At 49.6% G+C, this 20988-nt stretch overlaps 1 protein-coding gene across 4 annotated transcripts in view; it reads left to right on the plus strand.

Moving 5' to 3' along the window:
• Positions 1-20988, plus strand: part of LOC121273355 (RNA-binding motif, single-stranded-interacting protein 2-like) — a 228835-nt gene that overhangs the window by 8475 nt on the left and 199372 nt on the right. Inside the window, exon 1 of one of the 4 annotated variants that reach the window (XM_041180533.1) lies at positions 3699-3978. The exons of the other annotated variants lie outside the window; for them this stretch is intronic. Within the exon in view, the coding sequence (XP_041036467.1) occupies positions 3934-3978 (45 nt within the window). The 5' untranslated portion in view covers positions 3699-3933. Of the gene's footprint in view, positions 1-3698; positions 3979-20988 lie in introns of those variants that run through there. 4 annotated transcript variants of the gene reach the window in all.

The raw sequence follows: 20988 nt of genomic DNA on the forward strand, positions 1-20988 counted from the left end.
GTGTGAGGGGGGCTGTGTGTGAGGGTGTGTGTGAGGGTGTGTGTGGGGGGTTGAGGGGGGCTGTGTGAGGGTATATATGTGTGTGTGAGGGGGGCTGTGTGTGAGGGTGTGTGTGAGGGTGTGTGTGGGGGGTTGAGGGGGGCTGTGTGAGGGTGTATATGGGGGGGTGAGGGGGGCTGTGTGTGAGGGTGTGTGTGAGGGTGTGTGTGGGGGGTTGAGGGGGGCTGTGTGAGGGTGTATATGGGGGGGTGAGGGGGGCTGTGTGAGGGTGCGTGTGGGGGGGGGTGCTGTGTGTGAGGGTGTATATGGGGGGTGAGGGGGACTGTGTGAGGGTGTGTGTGGGGGGGTGCTGTGTGTGAGGGTGTGTGTGTGGGGGGCTGTGTGAGGGTGTATATGGGGGGGTGAGGGGGACTGTGTGAGGGTGTGTGTGGGGGGGTGCTGTGTGTGAGGGTGTGTGTGAGGGGGGCTGTGAGGGTGTATATGGGGGGTGAGGGGGACTGTGTGAGGGTGTGTGTGGGGGGGTGCTGTGTGTGAGGGTGTGTGTGTGGGGGGCTGTGTGAGGGTGTATATGGGGGGGTGAGGGGGGCTGTGTGAGGGTGTATATGGGGGGGTGAGGGGGGCTGTGTGAGGGTGTATATGGGGGGGTGAGGGGGGCTGTGTGAGGGTGTATATGGGGGGGTGAGGGGGGCTGTGTGAGGGTGTATATGGGGGGGTGAGGGGGGCTGTGTGAGGGTGTATATGGGGGGGTGAGGGGGGGCTGTGTGAGGGTGTGTGTGGGGGGGGTGAGGGGGGCTGTGTGAGGGTGTATATGGGGGGGTGAGGGGGGGCTGTGTGAGGGTGTGTGTGGGGGGGTGCTGTGTGTGAGGTTGTGTGTGAGGTTGTGTGTGTGGGAGTTGAGGGGGGCTGTGAGGGTGTATATGGGGGGGGTGAGGGGGACTGTGTGAGGGTGTGTGTGGGAGGGGTGCTGTGTGTGAGGGTGTGTGGGAGGTGAGGGGGGCTGTGTGAGGGTGTGTGTGGGGGGGTGCTGTGTGTGAGGTTGTGTGTGTGAGGGTGTGTGTGGGAGGGGTGCTGTGTGTGAGGGTGTGTGGGAGGTGAGGGGGGCTGTGTGAGGGTGTGTGTGGGGGGGTGCTGTGTGTGAGGTTGTGTGTGTGAGGGTGTGTGTGGGAGGGGTGCTGTGTGTGAGGGTGTGTGGGAGGTGAGGGGGGCTGTGTGAGGGTGTGTGTGGGGGGGTGCTGTGTGTGAGGTTGTGTGTGTGAGGGTGTGTGTGGGAGGGGTGCTGTGTGTGAGGGTGTGTGGGAGGTGAGGGGGGCTGTGTGAGGGTGTGTGTGGGGGGGTGCTGTGTGTGAGGTTGTGTGTGTGAGGGTGTGTGTGGGAGGGGGTGCTGTGTGTGAGGGTGTGTGGGAGGTGAGGGGGGCTGTGTGAGGGGTGTGTGTGGGGGGGTGCTGTGTGTGAGGTTGTGTGTGTGAGGGTGTGTGTGGGAGTTGAGGGGGGCTGTGTGAGGGTGTATATGGGGGTGAGGGGGGCTGTGTGAGGGTGTGTGTGGGGGGGGTGCTGTGTGTGAGGGTGTGTGTGAGGGTGTGTGTGGGAGTTGAGGGGGGGCTGTGAGGGTGTATATGGGGGGTGAGGGGGACTGTGTGAGGGTGTGTGTGGGGGGGTGCTGTGTGTGAGGGTGTGTGTGGGGGGCTGTGTGAGGGTGTATATGGGGGGGTGAGGGGGGCTGTGTGAGGGTGCGTGTGGGGGGGGGTGCTGTGTGTGAGGGTGTATATGGGGGGGGTGAGGGGGGGCTGTGTGAGGGTGTGTGTGGGGGGGTGCTGTGTGTGAGGTTGTGTGTGTGAGGGTGTGTGTGGGAGTTGAGGGGGGCTGTGAGGGTGTATATGGGGGGTGAGGGGGACTGTGTGAGGGTGTGTGTGGGGGGGTGCTGTGTGTGAGGGTGTGTGTGTGGGGGGCTGTGTGAGGGTGTATATGGGGGGTGAGGGGGACTGTGTGAGGGTGTGTGTGGGGGGGTGCTGTGTGTGAGGGTGTGTGTGTGGGGGGCTGTGTGAGGGTGTATATGGGGGGGTGAGGGGGGCTGTGTGAGGGTGTATATGGGGGGTGCTGTGTGTGAGGTTGTGTGTGTGGGGGTTTTGGGGGGCTGTGAGGGTGTATATGGGGGGGTGAGGGGGACTGTGTGAGGGTGTGTGTGGGAGGGGTGCTGTGTGTGAGGGTGTGTGGAGGTGAGGGGGGCTGTGTGAGGGTGTGTGTGGGGGGGTGCTGTGTGTGAGGTTGTGTGTGTGAGGGTGTGTGTGGGAGTTGAGGGGGGCTGTGTGAGGGTGTATATGGGGGGGTTGAGGGGGGCTGTGTGAGGGTGTGTGTGGGGGGGTGCTGTGTGTGAGGTTGTGTGTGTGAGGGTGTGTGTGGGAGTTGAGGGGGGCTGTGTGAGGGTGTATATGGGGGGGTTGAGGGGGACTGTGTGAGGGTGTGTGTGGGGGGGTGCTGTGTGTGAGGTTGTGTGTGTGAGGGTGTGTGTGGGAGTTGAGGGGGGCTGTGTGAGGGTGTATATGGGGGGGTTGAGGGGGCTGTGTGAGGGTGTGTGTGGGGGGGTGCTGTGTGTGAGGTTGTGTGTGTGAGGGTGTGTGTGGGGGTTGAGGGGGGCTGTGTGAGGGTGTATATGGGGGGGTGAGGGGGGCTGTGTGAGGGTGTGTGTGGGGGGGTGCTGTGTGTGAGGTTGTGTGTGTGAGGGTGTGTGTGGGAGGGGTGCTGTGTGTGAGGGTGTGTGGGAGGTGAGGGGGGCTGTGTGAGGGTGTGTGTGGGGGGGTGCTGTGTGTGAGGTTGTGTGTGTGAGGGTGTGTGTGGGAGGGGTGCTGTGTGTGAGGGTGTGTGGGAGGTGAGGGGGGCTGTGTGAGGGTGTGTGTGGGGGGGTGCTGTGTGTGAGGTTGTGTGTGTGAGGTGTGTGTGGGAGTTGAGGGGGGCTGTGTGAGGGTGTATATGGGGGGTGAGGGGGACTGTGTGAGGGTGCGTGTGGGAGGGGTGCTGTGTGCGTGTGGGGGGGGGGTGTTTCGGTTTGTATTTGGGGGTGTTGAGGGGATGCTGTGTTTTCAGGTGGGGAGAAGCTGGAGTGACCAAGGACACTCAGGAAGAAGGTAACCCCTTCTCTAGCAGGAAAATACCAGCTGAACAGCCGAGGAACTGGTGGCGGAAGGGGGCGGGTTGTCTGCTGGTGAAAACTCACCCAGTCAGCGCTGGAAACTTGGAGCTTCCACGGGTGTTGTGCTTTTTGGCAGAATGTCTGCTTCACAGATTTAATCCCAAGGAATTTCTGGCATGCATAAGCAGAGACAATTGATTACAGTTTTCGGTGCGGGGGGGTGGGGGGGGGGGGGGGGGGGGGAGGCGGTGGTTGCTACAGGAAGATGGAAGAGATATTTCTCCCCAGTCTGCTCTGATATACTGCCACCCCATTGCAGTACAGGGTTCTTTTTAGTGTTAAAGCTCAGGCGAGGGATGTGACAGGAACCGCTTCTCTCGACATGTTTTGGAAGATGTTACAATTGCCAGACGATGTTCCTCCCCTTGCTGTGCTAGGAGTGGTTGAGCCTTGATGGGCAGAGCCTGAAATTGCAAGGAAATTGAAGAGAACTGCAAGTAATGTGGCAAATCTGAAAGGCGGGAGGAGCCTCGGGGACTTTTTTTCCCCTCCCTCCCTCTGTGTTTCACTTGGTTTGGGAATCAGATCTGGGAAGAACCATCAGCTGGCCAAGTGAAGTCCTCATTTCCCCAGAGCCCCCTCTCGCTCCCCTCCCCCTAAAAACAATAAAAGAATATTCACAGTTCTGATTTTACTCAAGGTGCCTTTTACTGTTGAGGGCATTTCTCCCAGTACAGGAACTATTGCTGTTCTAGAGGGAGAAGGTTGGGGGGGGGGACGGGGACTGTAACCTGATCTGATAAGCCAACATGATCTTTTCAAACATCCCTGTAAGAATCCCATCAACGAAACAGGTAGGTTAACACTGGCTTCCTCTGTATTTTCTCTCTCTTTTAGTTTCGTGTCCTTGTTGGTGATGTTATGTTCCGCCCGGCTGCCTTTAAGCTGGCGGTGTTGTGTCTCTGGTTCATTTTACAGATGGATATTTTAGACATCGTGTTTCGTGGTCAATTTACGGAGGGATTTGTCACTGCGAGGAAGCTTGGAGGGAATCCTCCCCAGGGTCTCTTCCGTTAAAGCTTTCCTGCAACCTTGAAAGAGTTGGAATAAAAGCCCCTCCCCCTCCCCAAACCCAACCCCAACGCAAGCTGGGTTTGTCGTGTGGGCTCTTTCCGCTGCTCCCCCACAGCGTGTACAATCTTCACTTTGTGACCTGCACTTTGTAGGGTCTGCCAGATGTCCTTGGGCAGTGACCCATTATAAACAAGCTTAACTGGGACATCCTGTACAAACATGATTGATAAGTCAATAATTGGTTTAGCTTTGCAGGTGGAGTATCAAGGGGTGGTCTTTGCCCTTTGGTTGAAGGGAGGACCTGCCCAAGCTCGGGGATAATTGCAGCTTCTGGCAGGAGCTGGGCAATGTTTTGGGCACAGCACTACACAATGTCATAACAAAGTGGCACCATCATGTTTTCTAATGCAAACTTTGTCTGTGGTACTGCAAATGTCATGTTACTGCCTTGTCATGTAGTTGCTATGAATGGCGTATTGATATGGCGCATTGGTACCACACATGGTGTATTGGTATGGCATGGCAGTGCCACACGTAGCATATTGATATGGTGCATTAGTGCCACGAGTAGCTTATTGCTGTGGCATGTTGGTGCCATGAGTAACTTATTGGTATGGCACATTAGTGTTACAAATGGCATATTGGTATGGCACATTAGTGCCACAAATGGCGTATTGGTATGGCACATTAGTACCACAAATGGCATATTGGTATGGCACGTTAGTACCACAAATGGCATATTGGTATGGCACGTTAGTACCAAAAATGGCATATTGGTATGGCACGTTAGTGCCACAAATGGCGTATTGGTATGGCACATTAGTATTGTGAATGGCATATTGGTATGGCACATTAGTATTGTGAATGGCATATTGGTATGGCACATTAGTATTGTGAATGGCATATTGGTATGGCACATTAGTGCCACAAATGGCGTATTGGTATGGCACATTAGTACTGTGAATGGCATATTGGTATGGCACGTTAGTGCCACAAATGGCGTATTGGTATGGCACATTAGTACTGTGAATGGCATATTGGTATGGCACATTAGTGCCACAAATGGCGTATTGGTATGGCACATTAGTACCACAAATGGCATATTGGTATGGCACATTAGTGCCACAAATGGCGTATTGGTATGGCACATTAGTATTGTGAATGACATATTGGTATGGCACATTAGTATTGTGAATGGCATATTGGTATGGCACATTAGTATTGTGAATGGCATATTGGTATGGCACATTAGTATTGTGAATGGCATATTGGTATGGCACATTAGTGCCACAAATGGCGTATTGGTATGGCACATTAGTACTGTGAATGGCATATTGGTATGGCACATTAGTGCCACAAATGGCGTATTGGTATGGCACATTAGTACTGTGAATGGCATATTGGTATGGCACATTAGTGCCACAAATGGCGTATTGGTATGGCACATTAGTGCCACAAATGGCGTATTGGTCTGGCACATTAGTGCTGCGAATGGTGTAGCGGTAGAGTGGCATCTCAGTGAAGCGCATTAGTGCCACGAGTGGATGGTGTAAAAATGGCATCCATAGGGTTATGCAGCAGATGCCAGTACCTCACTATGAACCATGTCATTGGGCTGTGATTGGCATGCTCTTGATCAAAATAGTGTCACCACAAGCAGATCTCTAAATGGTGGGAATTTGGTTCACTGAAAACTTTCCAGCAGGAGCCCTTAAAAGAAAACTCCTAATTAGTCACTTAATTTTACCATCCCCTGGGAAAGCGAGTATGGAACAATTGCCAGTGATATTACAGCAGAGTCCCTTCACAATTAGCTTCCACTCGCAGTTTCAATTCAGCGCTGGTCGGTTGAAAATGTTACCTCAGTGCTGCTCAATCTCAGATAACCTCACTTTGCTTCATAGTCAGTTGCTTTTCTAAGGGATTTTGCCTGGATTTGAAGTAAGACATGTTCGTAGTTTTTTAAAATGTGTTTTTTTTTTTTGCCATGTTTCTAACATTCAAAAGGAATATTGATTAGTAGATTCTGGGATAGGTGCTGTTCTGCTGAAAGCTTTTACTGGAACGGCTGGGATGTCAGGGTAATATCTAGCTTTTGTTTGCCCTTGTGTGTCTTAAAACTGCTGCAGCAAAACGGAGAGAGAGAATTTGGCCAGTGACATTTGTTAAATTGACCCAAGTACATGTGATATTCTGTCAGTTGTTGCCGTTTTTTTTCTTGTTTAATGCTTATTATTTCCTCTGTTCTCCGTTGTTATATTCCATGTGTGCATCAGCTGGCAGTACAATTGCTTAGGTATCAGAAGGCTGTGGGTTCATAGTCCCACTCCTGGGACCTCAGCACCTAATCTAGACTGACACTCCCCAGCGCAGTACTGAGCAAAGTGCAGCACTGTCGGAGGTGCTGCCTCTCGAATGAGACGTTAAACCTGCCCCTCAAGTGGCACAGACCCCCGCGGCCACTATTTATAAAAAGAAGAGCTGGGGAGTTCTCCCTCACGCCCTGACCTCAACGCAACGTGGCAGAGGCATTAGCTGGTCATTGCTGTGTGTGGCAGTTTGCTGTGTATATTGATGGCCACGTTTCCTACATTACCACAGTGATGACTCCTCCTTCAGGTGCCAAGCCCTACGAGGATGTTGGCAACCATGGACGTCCATTGGATTTGCCCATTATTATTCTGGGCAAAGTACTGCTGTGGTTTGCCATTGCCTTGTGCAGTATGGCTGACCAGGAAACTCTCCCAGTCTTACCACCTGCCTGTATTGGGAGGATTTACAGGCTGATAATCAAGCACGACAGTGACTATACTTTGAAAAGTACTTCATTGGCTGCACTGTCCTCTGGGATGTCCTGAGGTTGTGAAAGGTGCTATATAAATGCAAGCGCTTATTGCTAGCCTTGTTAAGTATACAGGCTGCACAGGGATATGTTATCGGAAATCATTTTTATGAAGTAGACTGAGCTCGGGAAGGAGACCAGAAATGGTACAAGTTTTACCAGCAGATGAGTTTGCGCTGAGTGTTAAACAGAGATAGTTCACCCCCAGGATCGGAGTCGGAACTTGCAGCTGATTGATGGATGTCCAGGCTGGGAAATGGAATGGATCCCATTTCAGACACCCAGTGTCAGCATCAAGCACTCAGGTCAGGTCCAGCACAGAAGAAAGCTCGAACTTCCCACGGCATGCCGCACAAGAGCAGCCCCCTACCCTACCCTTTTAACATAGGGCCCTTTCAGTCAGCAGATAGTCGACACTCTTATCCCATTAATTGGGACTAGATTTGAACCCAAGTCCCAGAGGTGAAGGGTGAAAGGTCAATGCCTACCCCACTGCAGGGCCCAGTTCTCTGAAGGCCTCCCCCTCCAACATTTAACACAAAGCAGTTCCAACTGTAAAATGTCAGTGCGCAAGGGTTTCTGCGTTAACATTGTTAAATGGGATCCCATATCCTGTTGTTCAAATTGCAGACCCGATTTCTCATGGTCCTGCAATTCCGACTGGCTGTGGTAACATCAGTACTGGGAGTTGATTCACAGGTTGTCATTTACCAAGATTCAAGCAAAAGGGGCCAGCGGTTTTCAAGTAAGAGGCCCCAAGGTAGCTGCTGCGGGACGTTACGTCGGGGAGGGTAAGGGCTGCTTGCTTTGAATCAACAAGTGAAAGTACAGAATTGGGGGCTGCGCAAAGCAAGGTTTAAGCTGCCGCTAGCTGATTCCGTACCTGAGAGCACTTTGTTGCTGACATTATCAAAAAAACATTCCAGTCGCCTCCCTCACCTTGACAAACACAGTGCTCAGTACGGGTTCTGCGGAAAAAGCTGTAACACAAACACAGCAAGTGTGTAAACAGGAGGCACTACTTTAATTTGAGACAGCCCAGCGTATAACCCCGAGGTCAGTCCAATATATTTTTATTGCATAGGCTTTATTGTTGCTGGGCAGCCACAGATGCTGATGGTGACCTTGGCAGCATTTCGGCTCACTTCATTGACATCTGTTCCCTCCACACATGGATCACCCAGGGATGTACAGCCTGTGGGAGTTCCTTGGCTGCAGAGAGCAGTGTAAGCCAGAACCTTGGTCCCATTACCAGGGGTTGTCCGTCAAGGGGGCTTGGCTGACCTTTTGCCTTGCTCTGGGGTTTGTGGGTATGCAACAGGACACCGCCCTCTTTCCCCACCCCCACCTCTGTCTGGCCTGGGCCCTACCAATCTGCTTTAAAATTGTGTGACTTAGTGGAGGGAGAATCCAATGAAGACTTTCCTCTGAGGGTTCAATTCGTGACAGCTCTGTAAATTTGAGCTAGTCCAAAACTCTGCTGCCCAAGTCCAAACTCACACCAAGACCCGACCAGCCATCTCTCCAAATGCCCATTGACCCACGCTGGCTTCTGGCCTGACAATATCACTGTTTTAAAATTCTCATCCTTGATTTCAGGTCCCCCGTAATCGCCTCCTCACCCCTCCCTATCTCTGTAATCTCCTCCAGCCCTGCAACCCTCCGTCATATCAGCACTCTTCCAATTCCGGCCTCTTGAGCACCTCTGATTTTCGGTGCTCTGCCATTGGCAGCCGTGCCTTCAGCTGCCTGGGATCTAAGCTCTGGAATTCCCTCCCTAAACCCCTCTGCGCCTCAATTTTTCTCTCTCCTCTTTTAAGACACAGCTTAAAATCTAGTGGTTTGTCAAAACTATTGGTCACCTATCCTAATATCTCCTTATGTGCCTCAGTGCCTAATGTTGTCTGGTAATTGCTTCCATAAAGTGCCTTGGGGTACTATATAGATGCAAATTTGTTGTTGCACTGTGTCACAAGAAACTAGCTGAACAGCCTGCTCTTATACACAGTCTGGGAACGGACACGAGTTGGGGTGTTAAAATCAAGGAGTTGGTATCCAGGGTGATCAAATCTTATGAAATAAAACAAGGGACAGTTCAACTGTGGGACCATGGTGGTGGTGGTGGTACAGGGAGTGGCGGGGGAGGTTTTGAGACCATAATGGCAAGTGGTTAAATCAATGAAAACTTACAACTTATCTTGTTGAGTCACAACATTATTGTGTCTCTGCTGGCCAACTCACTTGCAGTCCTGCTCGAATCACTCAGACTCATCCTGGAGGCTCCCAGGACCAGTCTCCCACAGGCTGTCCTAGAAATAAGGGACATGGGACAAGCAGTCAAACTAAGGGACAATCCCTTAAAATATGGCACAGTTTGCCACCCAGTTTGCATCCATCGAACCAAAAGGCTGCTTCTGCTGATATTTCCTGGAGGAGATGGTCAGGTAGTTGGTTGGATATCAGAAATGTTGTGGTCAACGTTATGCCATCACAATGAGGGATGTCCAACACTTCTCAACCAAGTCTAGTAACACCTGAATGGAGAATAAAGGTCCCTGTACATTAGCCAAGGAATGTGCTTAGTCCTGACCTCAGTGAAGGAGCCCCTGATTGCTCCAGTCTAATACCTGCTGTTGTCCTTCAAGGTGCCTCTTTGAACAAGAATATCACTTGTGTTGATTTTCAGGTTGTTTTGTTCTGTGCACTCGCACTCAATTATAGTTTTCAACTCTACTGGGACATATTCCTTGGAGATGCCATGTCTCCAAAAGCCCCACCGCCCACACTCCTGCTATTGGTTGTCCAACATGCCAATCCTCAGTGTCCCACCTTCCCACAGCCAATCAGAAAGCGAATAGACATTTTGTGACCTGATTTATTTGAAGCGTTTGAGCTTTGTACAATGGTGAATATGCAAATGCAGGAGCAGATTCTTTTCAGATAACCTCTTTTTTCTCCCTCCGATAACCATTAATCCAATGGGCCGCTCCCAGCAGCGTCCTGGAGATCAATCCTTCATCCCAGGAGACGCCGGGGCAATCCTGGTGGCTCAAGGGGTCACAAATGACCGACTGTTGCTAACTCGTGTGTTGGTATTTGCAACCCTACATACAATAAGAATTTGGTTGAGACCCATTGAATTTGGAGCCAATCAATATGAAGACTTGCATTTTCATGGCATCTTATCAGGCCCCCTCAGAAAGGTCTCCAAATGCTTGACACACAATGAATCACTTTTGAAGTGCTGTTGTTGCTAAGGTAGCTGTTTTGGACACTGCTAGATCTTACAAGCAGCAGTCAGATGAATTACCTCTTCTCTAGAAAGGAGAAGACTGATGGAGGTCAACAGGGTTTGATAGGGTAGATGAAGATAAGATGTTCCCAAATGTAGGGAAGCCCAAAACTAGGGGTTATCAATATAAGCTAGTCACTAATAAATCCAATAGGGAATTCAGGAGAAACTTCTTTACCCAGCAAGTGGTGAGAATGTGGAACTCGCTACCACATGGAGTAGTTGAGATGAATAACATAGATGCATTCAGGGGAAAGGTACAGAGGGATATGTTAATGGGATTAGATAATATGGACCAAAGATTGTAGCTTTGGTCTTCAAAATGTTAAGATGAAGGAAATTCCAGCTCTTTCAAGACTGGATGTCAGACAAACAGTTTGACACCAGAGAGGGCGTAGTGCGTTCAAGGGAGTGGTGGCAAAGAGGTAGTGCTGGGTGTTATCAGTGAATATGTGGAAGTGACGCCATGTCTGCGGATGTCACCCTAGGGCGAGATGTAGATGAGAAAGAGGTTGGGAGCCAGAAGTTGGAAGAGAAGCAATTGGTAGAGATGCTCTTACTACAATTGGATTGGTAAGAGTGGGACCAAACAAGGGTCGTCCCACCAAACTGAACAATGGAGTAGAGGCATTGGAGAGAGATGACATGGTGGACCATGTCAAAGGCTGCAGAGAGGCCAAGGAGGATGACAGGGAGGAAGATAGTGAACCATGGACCACAGTTAACAGAGGATTTCTATCGTCACTTTAGTTTGGGCCGTTTTGGTGCTGTTGGAGGAGCAAACATATGATTGGAGAGGCTCAAACATGCAGTCATGGGGGGGAAAAGGGCACAAATTAGGGAGGTGACAACAATTTCAAGGACTTTGGAGAGGAAAGAAAAGTTGAAGATGGGCCAGTAGCTTGGAAGGGCAGAAGGGTCAAAAGGGCTGATTTTTTTTTGAGAAAGGGAAGTGATGACAGTGGCTTTGACAAGGATAGGGACAGTTCCAGAGGAAACCATGAACTATGTCAGCGAAGTCATCCTCGAAGTTGGGATCAGGTTTAGCTAAGCAAACTGTAAATAGTTGATTCCATTCATAAGAAGCCTGCAGACAGACACATGCCTTCTCTACTACACAGCGACCAAACAAACAATCTCCTCACTGTGAAGTCTATACATTGGGAATCTCATGATCAGGGCTTATTTCCCTCATTAATTCCACCATTTCCTACCATTGGCAGTTTCGTTTCTGTATTTTCCCAAAACAAAGGTGAAAAATTCCAACAATCAGGCTATCCTTTCCAGTTTCATTATCATTGGATTCGTTCCCTTGGGGTCTAAGACACCTGACAGTCACATTCAAGTTGCAAATTGCAGGATGCAGAACCTGTTGTGGCATTGTCGCACGTTCATTTCTGCCTATTCTCCAAAGCCTCCAGTCCCCTTGGAACGCGCCATTCCACCAGAACAGAGCGACCAGATTCTGGGCCTTCGGCGGTGCCAACCTGGAATCTGTTTGCTCGGAGTTACATGCGAGCTGTTCAGAATCGCAGGAGGATTTTTTTTCAACAGAGGTTTGTGAGGCAGTGCTTTGCACGATCGACATTAGTGACTGAGGCAAAGGTCATGTCACAGTTTGAGTGGTCAGAGAGGTGGTTGAAAGGAAAGGGAATAAAGAGATACGGGAACAGGACGGGTACCTGGAATTAGGACTACTGCTGGTGTGCAATTAAATACAGGGAAGGCTGAAGCCTTTGTTTTTGCTCCCTACTCCAAACTTACGTTCCCAAGTTACCGACTCCATCCCTCTCCCTGGCAACAGTCTGAGATTAAGCCAGTCTGCTCGCGACCTTGGTGTCACATTTGACCCCGAGATGAGCTTCTGACCTCATTTTTGAGCCATCACTGAGACTGCCCATGTCCACCTCCTGAATTCATCCCTGCCTCATTCATGCCTTTGTTACCTCTAGACTTGACTATTCTAATACACTTCTGGCTGGCCTCCCACATTCTACCCTCCGTAAACTTGAGATCTCTGCTGCCCATGTCCTAACTCGTGCCAAGTCCCATTCCCTTATCACCTCCTGTGTTCACTGACCTACATTGGCTCCCAGTGAAGCAACGACGGGATTTTAAAATTCCTATAATTAAATCCCTCCCAGGTCTTACCTTTCCCCATCTCTGTAGTCTCCTCCATCCCCAGAACCCTCAGAGATCTCTGCGCTCCTCCAATTCTGGCCTCTTGAACATGCCCAGTTTTAATCACTCCACCATTGGTGGTCGTACCTTCAGTTGCCTCGGCCCCAAGCTCTGGAATTCCTTCTCTGCACCTCTCCTCCGCCTCTCCCTTGCTCGTCTCCTTTAAGGCATTCCTTAAAGCCTGCCTCTTTGACCAAGCTTTTGGTCATCTGACTAATATCTCCTTATGCGGCTCGGTGTTAAACTTTGTGTTATAATGCTCCTGGGAAGCACTTTGGGACGTTTCATTATGTTAAAGGTGCTATAGAAATGTAAGTTGTTGTTGGAGGAGGAGGACAGACACCAACATGACCTGTTTCTTCTATGATTTCTATGTCATTTGCACTCTTCCTCCGGTGGGTGCCCATTGGAGATTAGAATACAAGTTAACAGGAATTAGGAGCAGGAGGAGGCCATTCAGCCCCTCGAGCCTGCTCTGCCATTCAATAAAATCATGGCTGATCTGATTGTGGCCTTAACTTCATTTTTCTGCCTGCATACTGTACCCCCTAACCCTCAACTCCCTTGTAGACCAAAATCTGTCTAACTCAGCCTTGAATATACTCAATGACCCAGCCTCCATTGTCCTCTGGGTCACTGCACTGGCCCACCCTCACTACCCTTCCCCCTCACTGCACCCACCCCTCTCTCCCAGATCCCACCCTCCCACCTCTCTTCCTGACACCCCTATCTCCCTCTCAGACCCACCCTCCCTCCCTGATCTCCATCGATGCCACTCCCCTTCGCTGCCCCTTCCCCCTTCTCACTCTCTGACCCTCCCTCTGACTGACACCACCCCTTCTCTTTCTCCCCCAACACCCCTACCCCATCTCATTGACCCCCTTGCCCCTCACTGCAGTTGGCAATGAATTGTGTGTAGGGATCGATGGATCCAGCAATTCCTCCCATCGTGCAATGTGCCGATGAACTGCAGTGCGAGATTTCAATCTTCAAGAAACTTTCCCACTGGCTTTGAGAACTGGGCATAAGCAAATGGTTCAGAAATGTGTCAGCCTTTGGGACTTGGTCATCAGAACCAGATGTTTACTATATAGGTCTTCCATTGTTCACAGTGTGAAAACAAGCACCTCCCACCAAATAAATGACTACAGATTTGAAACTGTACCACACAATTCTTGCCAAATTTGTAAGATGTGCCCACGCCTCCTCTGCTCCTATCAACTGCTTCCTATAACCTTTTCCGTCACTAGTTTGGTCACTCTCCCTTGCGCCTAGCTCCCGATGATCTGCTCCATATTCTATCTGATGGAGCGTGGGTGGTCCAATCCTCAAATTGGTGAAGTAGAACAACAACCGCATGCATTTATATTGCACCTTCGATGTCGCAAACCATTCTTAAGAGCATCGCGAGCTCTTATCAGGCAAAGTTGGGCACCAAGCCACATGAGGTATTAGGGACAGGCGGCCAAATGCTCAAAGAGGTCGGTTTTAAGGAGTGTCTTAAAGGAGGGAAGAGAGGCAGAGACGTTTAAGGAGATGATTTTAGAGCTTGGGGCTGCAGGCAGTTGCAGGCTCAGCCGTCAACGGTGGAGCATTGGAGATTGGGGATGCGCGGAGCAGCCAGAAGTAGAGGAGCGCAGTGACCCTGAGTCTGAGCTGGAGGAGATTACTAAGATCGGGAGGGTGAGCCCTTGGCGAGATTTCAAAACGGGGATGAGAATTTTTAAATTGAGGCATTTCCAGTCCGGGATCCAGTGCAGGTCAGAGAGTGCAGCGGGTGACAGGTGAATGACACTTGGGGTGGAATCGTCCCAGATTTGCACTAAGTGCGATAGTGAGGGAGAAACAACGCTTTACTCACCGGCTGCAATGGCGACTTTTCACACCGTATCCTCCCACTCCCGTCACATTATTTATGCATTCCCGGGATACACGCTGTTTCCATGGTGGGTGGGCTCTGATTTCCCTGCCACACCATCACCTCACCACTTCATCAACCCAGGCACCACACTTAAAAATGCAGCCGCACTCAGAGCTTCCAGCCCAGGACTGCAGCCAAGAAGACATGGTCCCGAAAGGCAAGAAGACTGCAGCCCTCAAGCACCTTTTGGACACCGTGGAGGCCGCTGTGATGTTCTCTACCCCCCACTCTGGCTGCAGGAAGGGCAGCTACATTACCCCTCCGGCTTGGTAGGCAATGGCAGAGGTGGTCAGTGCCAATGCTGCACAGAAGAGGTTGGCCATCCAGTGCAGATAGAGGGTGAATGATCTCATCCGTGCAGCCGGGGTAAGGCAACCATCTCATCACTCTAAACTCACACACTCACAAGCCCATCACACACTGGCATCTCACTCACTGCCAGCTCAAGGGACATCACCACTCACTCTCTCACACACACTCTCACATCTCCATCCGGCCTCATCTCCTCTGGAGACTGCCTCCTCATCCCTCACCATCCTGAGGCCACTTGTACAGATCAACGTGTCCCCCCCGCACACACCCTTGGATACCCTCTTTCCCCAGTACAACCCTCACCCTGCAGCCTCTTCCCTTGCCTGAGGCCACTTCTCCCCAAGCAAGCCCTAGCCCTGCAGCCATTGAAAAGCCACCCCTGCCTTACACTGGTCTGGTAGGTAGAGACCTGCCCGTGAGCCCCCCTCAAAGTGATGTGGTGCTGCCTGTGAAGCCTGGCACTGATGACTGTGAGTGCTGCCCGAAGCAAGGTAGGCAAACAAAGCTCAAAGTCCCGAGTGAAGTGCAGCTCACCAGGTGCACGCCTTATGTATGCTGTTGTGAAAAACGTCGGTGTGTTTTCCCGTTGACGTGGGTGGATGATCCAGTGGGGGGGGGTGGGGGTGGTGTGGATGAGCCTGGCGGGTTGGCCTAATAATGATATGCAGACGTATTACAATGAGGATCCCAACATCTGATGGTGGGAAACGCGGCCCATCATTGATGGGCGGAGCAGACGATTACAAGCTGGTTTCACGCCATCGTGAAACCGATTTTTGGCCACCCCCGACGCCAGTGGGCATGGAAAATCCCGTTCTTGGTGTGAGTTAGAACATAGACAGCAGTGTTTTGGATAGCTTCAATTTACAGAGGGTGCAAGGTGCAATGCTGGCTGAGCGAACATTGGAATAGCCTATGAATGTGTCGCAGGCTCAACCTACATTGCCGTGTAGGCTTCTCATACATCAATACAAACCCATAAATAACATTTAACTCTTGCTGTTTCTCACCTGCCCCTGTTTGTGATGTGAATTCTGCATTCCAGGAGTCCTGGTCATTTTCTTAGGCAGAGGACCCCTCCCCCATCCCCAAATCAGCAACTTTCAGGCAGGTGAAAGGCAATTTTTAAACCTTGCTCAGTTACTGTCTGTGACACCCACGTGGCACTGCCATCGCTGGCATCTGACAATGTAGAGGAAGTAAAACTCTGCCCACAGGTGGTACCCAGGACTTCACCTTTTTTATGTGTGCGTTCTAAGAGTTGCCATCAGAAGTGATGCAAAATACAAGCCTTCCTGATAGGTACTGGTGGCACCCTGGCAGCAGAAACCTGGGTGAAGGGTGCCCATTGGCTGTGGGTCTCAGCTTGAGCCCGACTTGCTTGGCAACAGCATTTTCCCATACTGAACCTCCAACTTCTCTCAAAAGCAACTCTCAATATGGCGTCTTCTGGCAGTTCCTCGAAGCAAAGAGGGCACTTGCCACAGAGTGAAGCCCATGGCAAGAACCCGCAAGTGGAATCTTTTAATGTGGGGAGGCTACAGCTACCGCACAGATCTGTCTGATCAGGAGACTCTCCAACTCCTACCACCTGCCAAAGGCATACTGAAAGGATTTACAGGCTGATACGCAACCTATTTGGCTGCGTTGAACTCACTTTTCTTGGCCATGACGTCCCGGATAGGACTCGAACCCAGGGCATCTGGCTCAGAGGCAGGGACGCCACCCGCTGCACCACAAGACCTCCTATACATCGGAGTTGGTAGAAATATTGTACTATTCATTCCAAAGAGGACATGAACTCTTCCACTTTTGCCTTTTTATTTGTAAATTAACAACTTGCAAAATCGTTTTTGGTGGGAAGACCTGGGAATTCAAAAAAAATCAGAACATTGCGATGCATTCGAGAAACTGTATAAGATACATTTTCACTAGCTGCCTGGGTAATCTCCACCCAGCTATGTGTCGGTCAATACTTTGACAGCAGGGAAACTGGCCTTAATTGGCAATCTCAATCAGAGTGGTTGCAGCCAAGTGAAAGCAGCCTTATTCTGCAGCCGACCGTTCCCTGGGAGTTGTTGGTGACAGTGAGTGCTTGAAGAGGAAGGTATTCCATCTCATCTTAATGAGCTCAAGCCTCCATGCAAGATGTTTTTTCTGTCCTCGTGTGCTCTCTCTCTCTCTCTCTTTATGTCTATCTCACACTTTCTCTCTCTCTATATCTATCTACATCTTTCCTTTAAAATTTCTGCAACTCCCTTTATAAGTGTAAATGATCCAAAGTGTTCGGAACAGGAGGAGGCCATTTAGCCACTTGAGCCTGTTCTGCTATTCAGTTAGATTGCGGCTGATCTGTACCTTAATTCCATTTACCCACCTTGGTTCCCTAAGCCTTAATGCCCTTGCCGAACAAAAATCTGTCAATCTCTGTTCTGACGTTTTCAATTGAGCCCCAGTCTCAACAGCTTTTTGGGAGAGAGAGTTCCAGATTCCCAACACCCTTTGTCTGCTTCCTGATGTGATCCCTGAACGGCCTGGCTCTCATTCCCCATATAAGCTGTCAGCTGAGCAGAATTCCGTATATGTCGTATGGCTTCTGCACAAAGCCCACTTATTATTTGCGTAACTTTGGTGGTACTGCTTGCTTTTCTCTCATTAATTGACTTCATAAAACATGTCAATCTAAATGCACCATTTCTCAATTGCTTAAGATATGGGCACTTGGATTGTTTTCTGATTATATCCATCCTCGCAGTTTGGTCCACCCTGGGGGTTCAGATCAGCAAGCAGCCAACTGCACGATTTTACTGTGTACCATTTTGGTTTCCTTTCTTAAGAAAGGATAAAATTGCATTTGAAGCAGTTCAGAGAAGGTTTACTCGACTGATTCCTGGAGTGAAGGGGTTATCTGATGAGGAAAGGTTGGACAGGCTGGGCCTGTATCCATTGGAGTTTAGAAGAATGAGAGGTGATCTTATTGAAACGTATAAGATCCTGAGGGGGCTTGACAGGGTGGATGCTGAAAAGATGTTTCCCCTTATGGGAGAGACTAGAATTAGGAAGCACAGTTTAAAAACAAGGGGCCTCCCATTTAAGACGGAGATGAGGAGACTTTTTTTTGCAGAGGATCGTTGGCCTGTGGAATTCTCTTCCGCAGAGAGCGTTGGAGGCAGAATCAGTGAATATTTTTAAGGCTGGGGTAAGATAGATTCTTGATTGACAAGAAAGTCAAAGGATATAAGAAAGTGGAGTTAAGGCCACAATCAGATCAGTCGTGACCTTATCAAATGGAGCAGGCTCAAGGGACCGAAAAGCCTACTCCTCCTAAATTTGTATGTTCCTCAGCGCAATTCATTTGAGGCAGTTTAATTGCGTAAGCACTTCTTAACTTTGACCTATGTGGTGATGGTCTGCAGCTGGCTTCAGTGCCCCTGGGCTAGGGAGTGGGAAAATAAGCCTAGGTCTCCACCCTCCAGTGACCCCCTTCCCCACCCCTCCCCTGCACCTCCCACCCTGCTCTGGCAGTAGTGGACATTGGATGAGGACAGGAACAGATGAGATGGTGATGCTCCCCATCCCTGACAGGTGAGCCATGTGCCAAGAATCACTGTCTTGACACACGTGTGGAAAGTGGAAGGGTACCCAGGAAACTACCCCAGCAAGCATCTTCAGATGAGAAAGTTCGGGGAATGGAGGCATGGCAGTATTTATTGCCCATCTCAAGTTGCCATGAAGGCATTAAAAATCAATCAAGTGTAGGACGAGTAGTCAAGTGTAGGCCAGACAGGGTAAGGGCTGGGAGGTTCCCTTTCTTGAAGGACATTACTGAATCTGGTAGGTTTTTATAGCAATCCAGCAACTTCCATAGTCCATAATTTACCAGATTTATTGATTTCAATATTAAATTTACAGCACACACACAGGCCATTCAGTCCATCGAGCCTGCTCTGCCATTCAATGAGATCATGGCTGATCTATAATCCTCAACTCCACTTTCCTGCCTTTTCCTCATAACCCTCGACTCCCTCACTAATTAAAATTTATCTATCTCAGCCTTGAATATACTTAACGATCCAGCCTCTGCGGTAAAGAATTCCACATTCACCACCCTCAGAGAAGAAATTCCTCCTCATCTCTGTCTCAAATGGGTGACCCCTTCCTCTGAGATTATGCCCTCTGGTCCTAGACTCTCCCACAAGGGGAATCAACCTCTGTGTCTCCCTGTCAAGTCCCCTAAGAATCTTTTATGTTTCAATAAGGTCACCTCTCATCCTTCTAAACTCCAATGAGTACAGGCCCAACCGACTCAACCGTTCCTCATAAGAAAATCCCTCCATATCCGGGATCAATCTAGTGAACCTTCTCTGGGCTGCCACCAATGCCAGTATGTCTTTCCTTAGATAAGGGGACCAAAACTGTTCACAGTATTCTAGGTGTGGTCTAACTAGTGCCTTGTATAGTTTTAGCAAGACTTCCCTATTTTTATACTCCCATTCCCTTTGAAATAAAGGCCAACATTCCATTTGCCTTCCATATTACCTGTTGAACTTGTATGTCAGCTTTTTGGGATTCACGCCAAGGACTCCCAAATCCTTCTGTGCTGCAGCTTTCTGCAGTCTTTCTCCTTTTAAATAATATTCAGCTCCTCTATTCTTCCTGCCAAAGTCCATAACCGCACATTTACCCACATTATATCCCATCTGCCAAGTTTTTGCCCATTTACTTAACCTGTCTATATCCCCCTGTAGACTCTTTGTGTCATCCTCACCACTTGCCTTCCCACCTATTTTTGTGTCATCCACAAACTTGGCGAGAGTACATTCACTTCCCTCATCCAAGTCATTAATACATATTATAAATAATTGTGGCCTCAGCACTAGTTACAGGTTGCCACCCTGAAAATGCCCCCCTTATCCCAACTCTCTGTCTTCTATTAGTTAGTCAATCCTCTATCCATGTTAATATACTACCCCCAACATCATGGGCTCTTATCTTAATAAGTAGCCTTATGTGCAGTACCTTATCGAACGCCTGTTGAAAATCCAAATATATTACATCTGCTGGTTCCCTTTTATCTATCCTGCTGTTACCTCCTCAAAGAATTCTAATAAATTTGCCTGGGGGTTTCCCCTTCATGAAGCCATGCTGACTCTGCTTGATTATATTATGCATTTCTAAATGCTCTGCTATTACATCATTTATAATAGACTGTTAACATTTCCCAATGACAGATGTTAAGCTAACTGGCCTATAGTTACCTGTTTTTTGTCTCCATCCCTTTTTGAATAAGGTGTTACATTGGCAGTTTTCCAATCCTCTGGGACTTTTCCAGAATCTAAGGATCCTTGGAAGTTACTACCAGCGCATCCACTATCTCTGTAGCTACATCCTTTATTATCCTAGGATGCAACCCATCAGGTCCAGGGGATTTACCGGCCTTTAGCCCCATTAGTTTCCCTAGTACTTTTTCTCTAGTGATAGTTATTGTATTCATTTCCCACTCCCTTTTGCCCCTTGATTATTTAGTATTTTTGAAATGCTGTTAGTGTCTTTTTTTATTCATTCACATGATGTGGGCTTCACTGGCTGAGCCAACATTTATTGCCCATCCCTAGTTGCCCTTGAGAAGGTGGTGGTGAGCTGCCTTCTTGAACCACTGCAGTCCATGTGGTGTAGGTACACCCTCAGTGCTGTTAGGCAGGGAGTTCCAGGATTTTGACCCAGTGACAGTGAAGGAACGGCGATATATTTCCAAGTCAGGATAGTGAGGGACTTGGAGGGGTACTTCCAGGTGGTGGTGTTCCCATCTATCTGCTGCCCTTTTCCTTCTAGGTGGTAGTAGTCGTGGGTTTGGAAGGTGCTGTCTAAGGAGCCTTGGTGAATTCCTGCATTGCATCTTGTAGATGGTACACACTTGCTGCCACTGTGCGTCGGTGGTGGAGGGAGTGAATGTTTGTGCTTGTGGTGCCAGTCAAGCGGGCGGCTTCGTCCTGGACGGTGTCAAGCTTCTTGAGTGTTGTTGGGGCAGCACTCATCCAGGCAAATGGTGAGTACTCCATCACATTCCTGACTTGTGCCTTGTAGATGGTGGACAGTCTTTGGGGAGTCAGGAGGTGAGTTACTCGTCACACGATTCCTAGCCTTTGACCTGCTCTTGTAGCCACAGTATTTATATAGTTGGTCCAGTTCAGTTTCTGGTTAATGGTAACCCCTAGGGTTTTGATAGTGGGGAATTCAGTGAT

The sequence above is a fragment of the Carcharodon carcharias genome, chromosome X, assembly GCF_017639515.1.
Source record: "Carcharodon carcharias isolate sCarCar2 chromosome X, sCarCar2.pri, whole genome shotgun sequence".
Taxonomy (NCBI): domain Eukaryota; kingdom Metazoa; phylum Chordata; class Chondrichthyes; order Lamniformes; family Lamnidae; genus Carcharodon; species Carcharodon carcharias.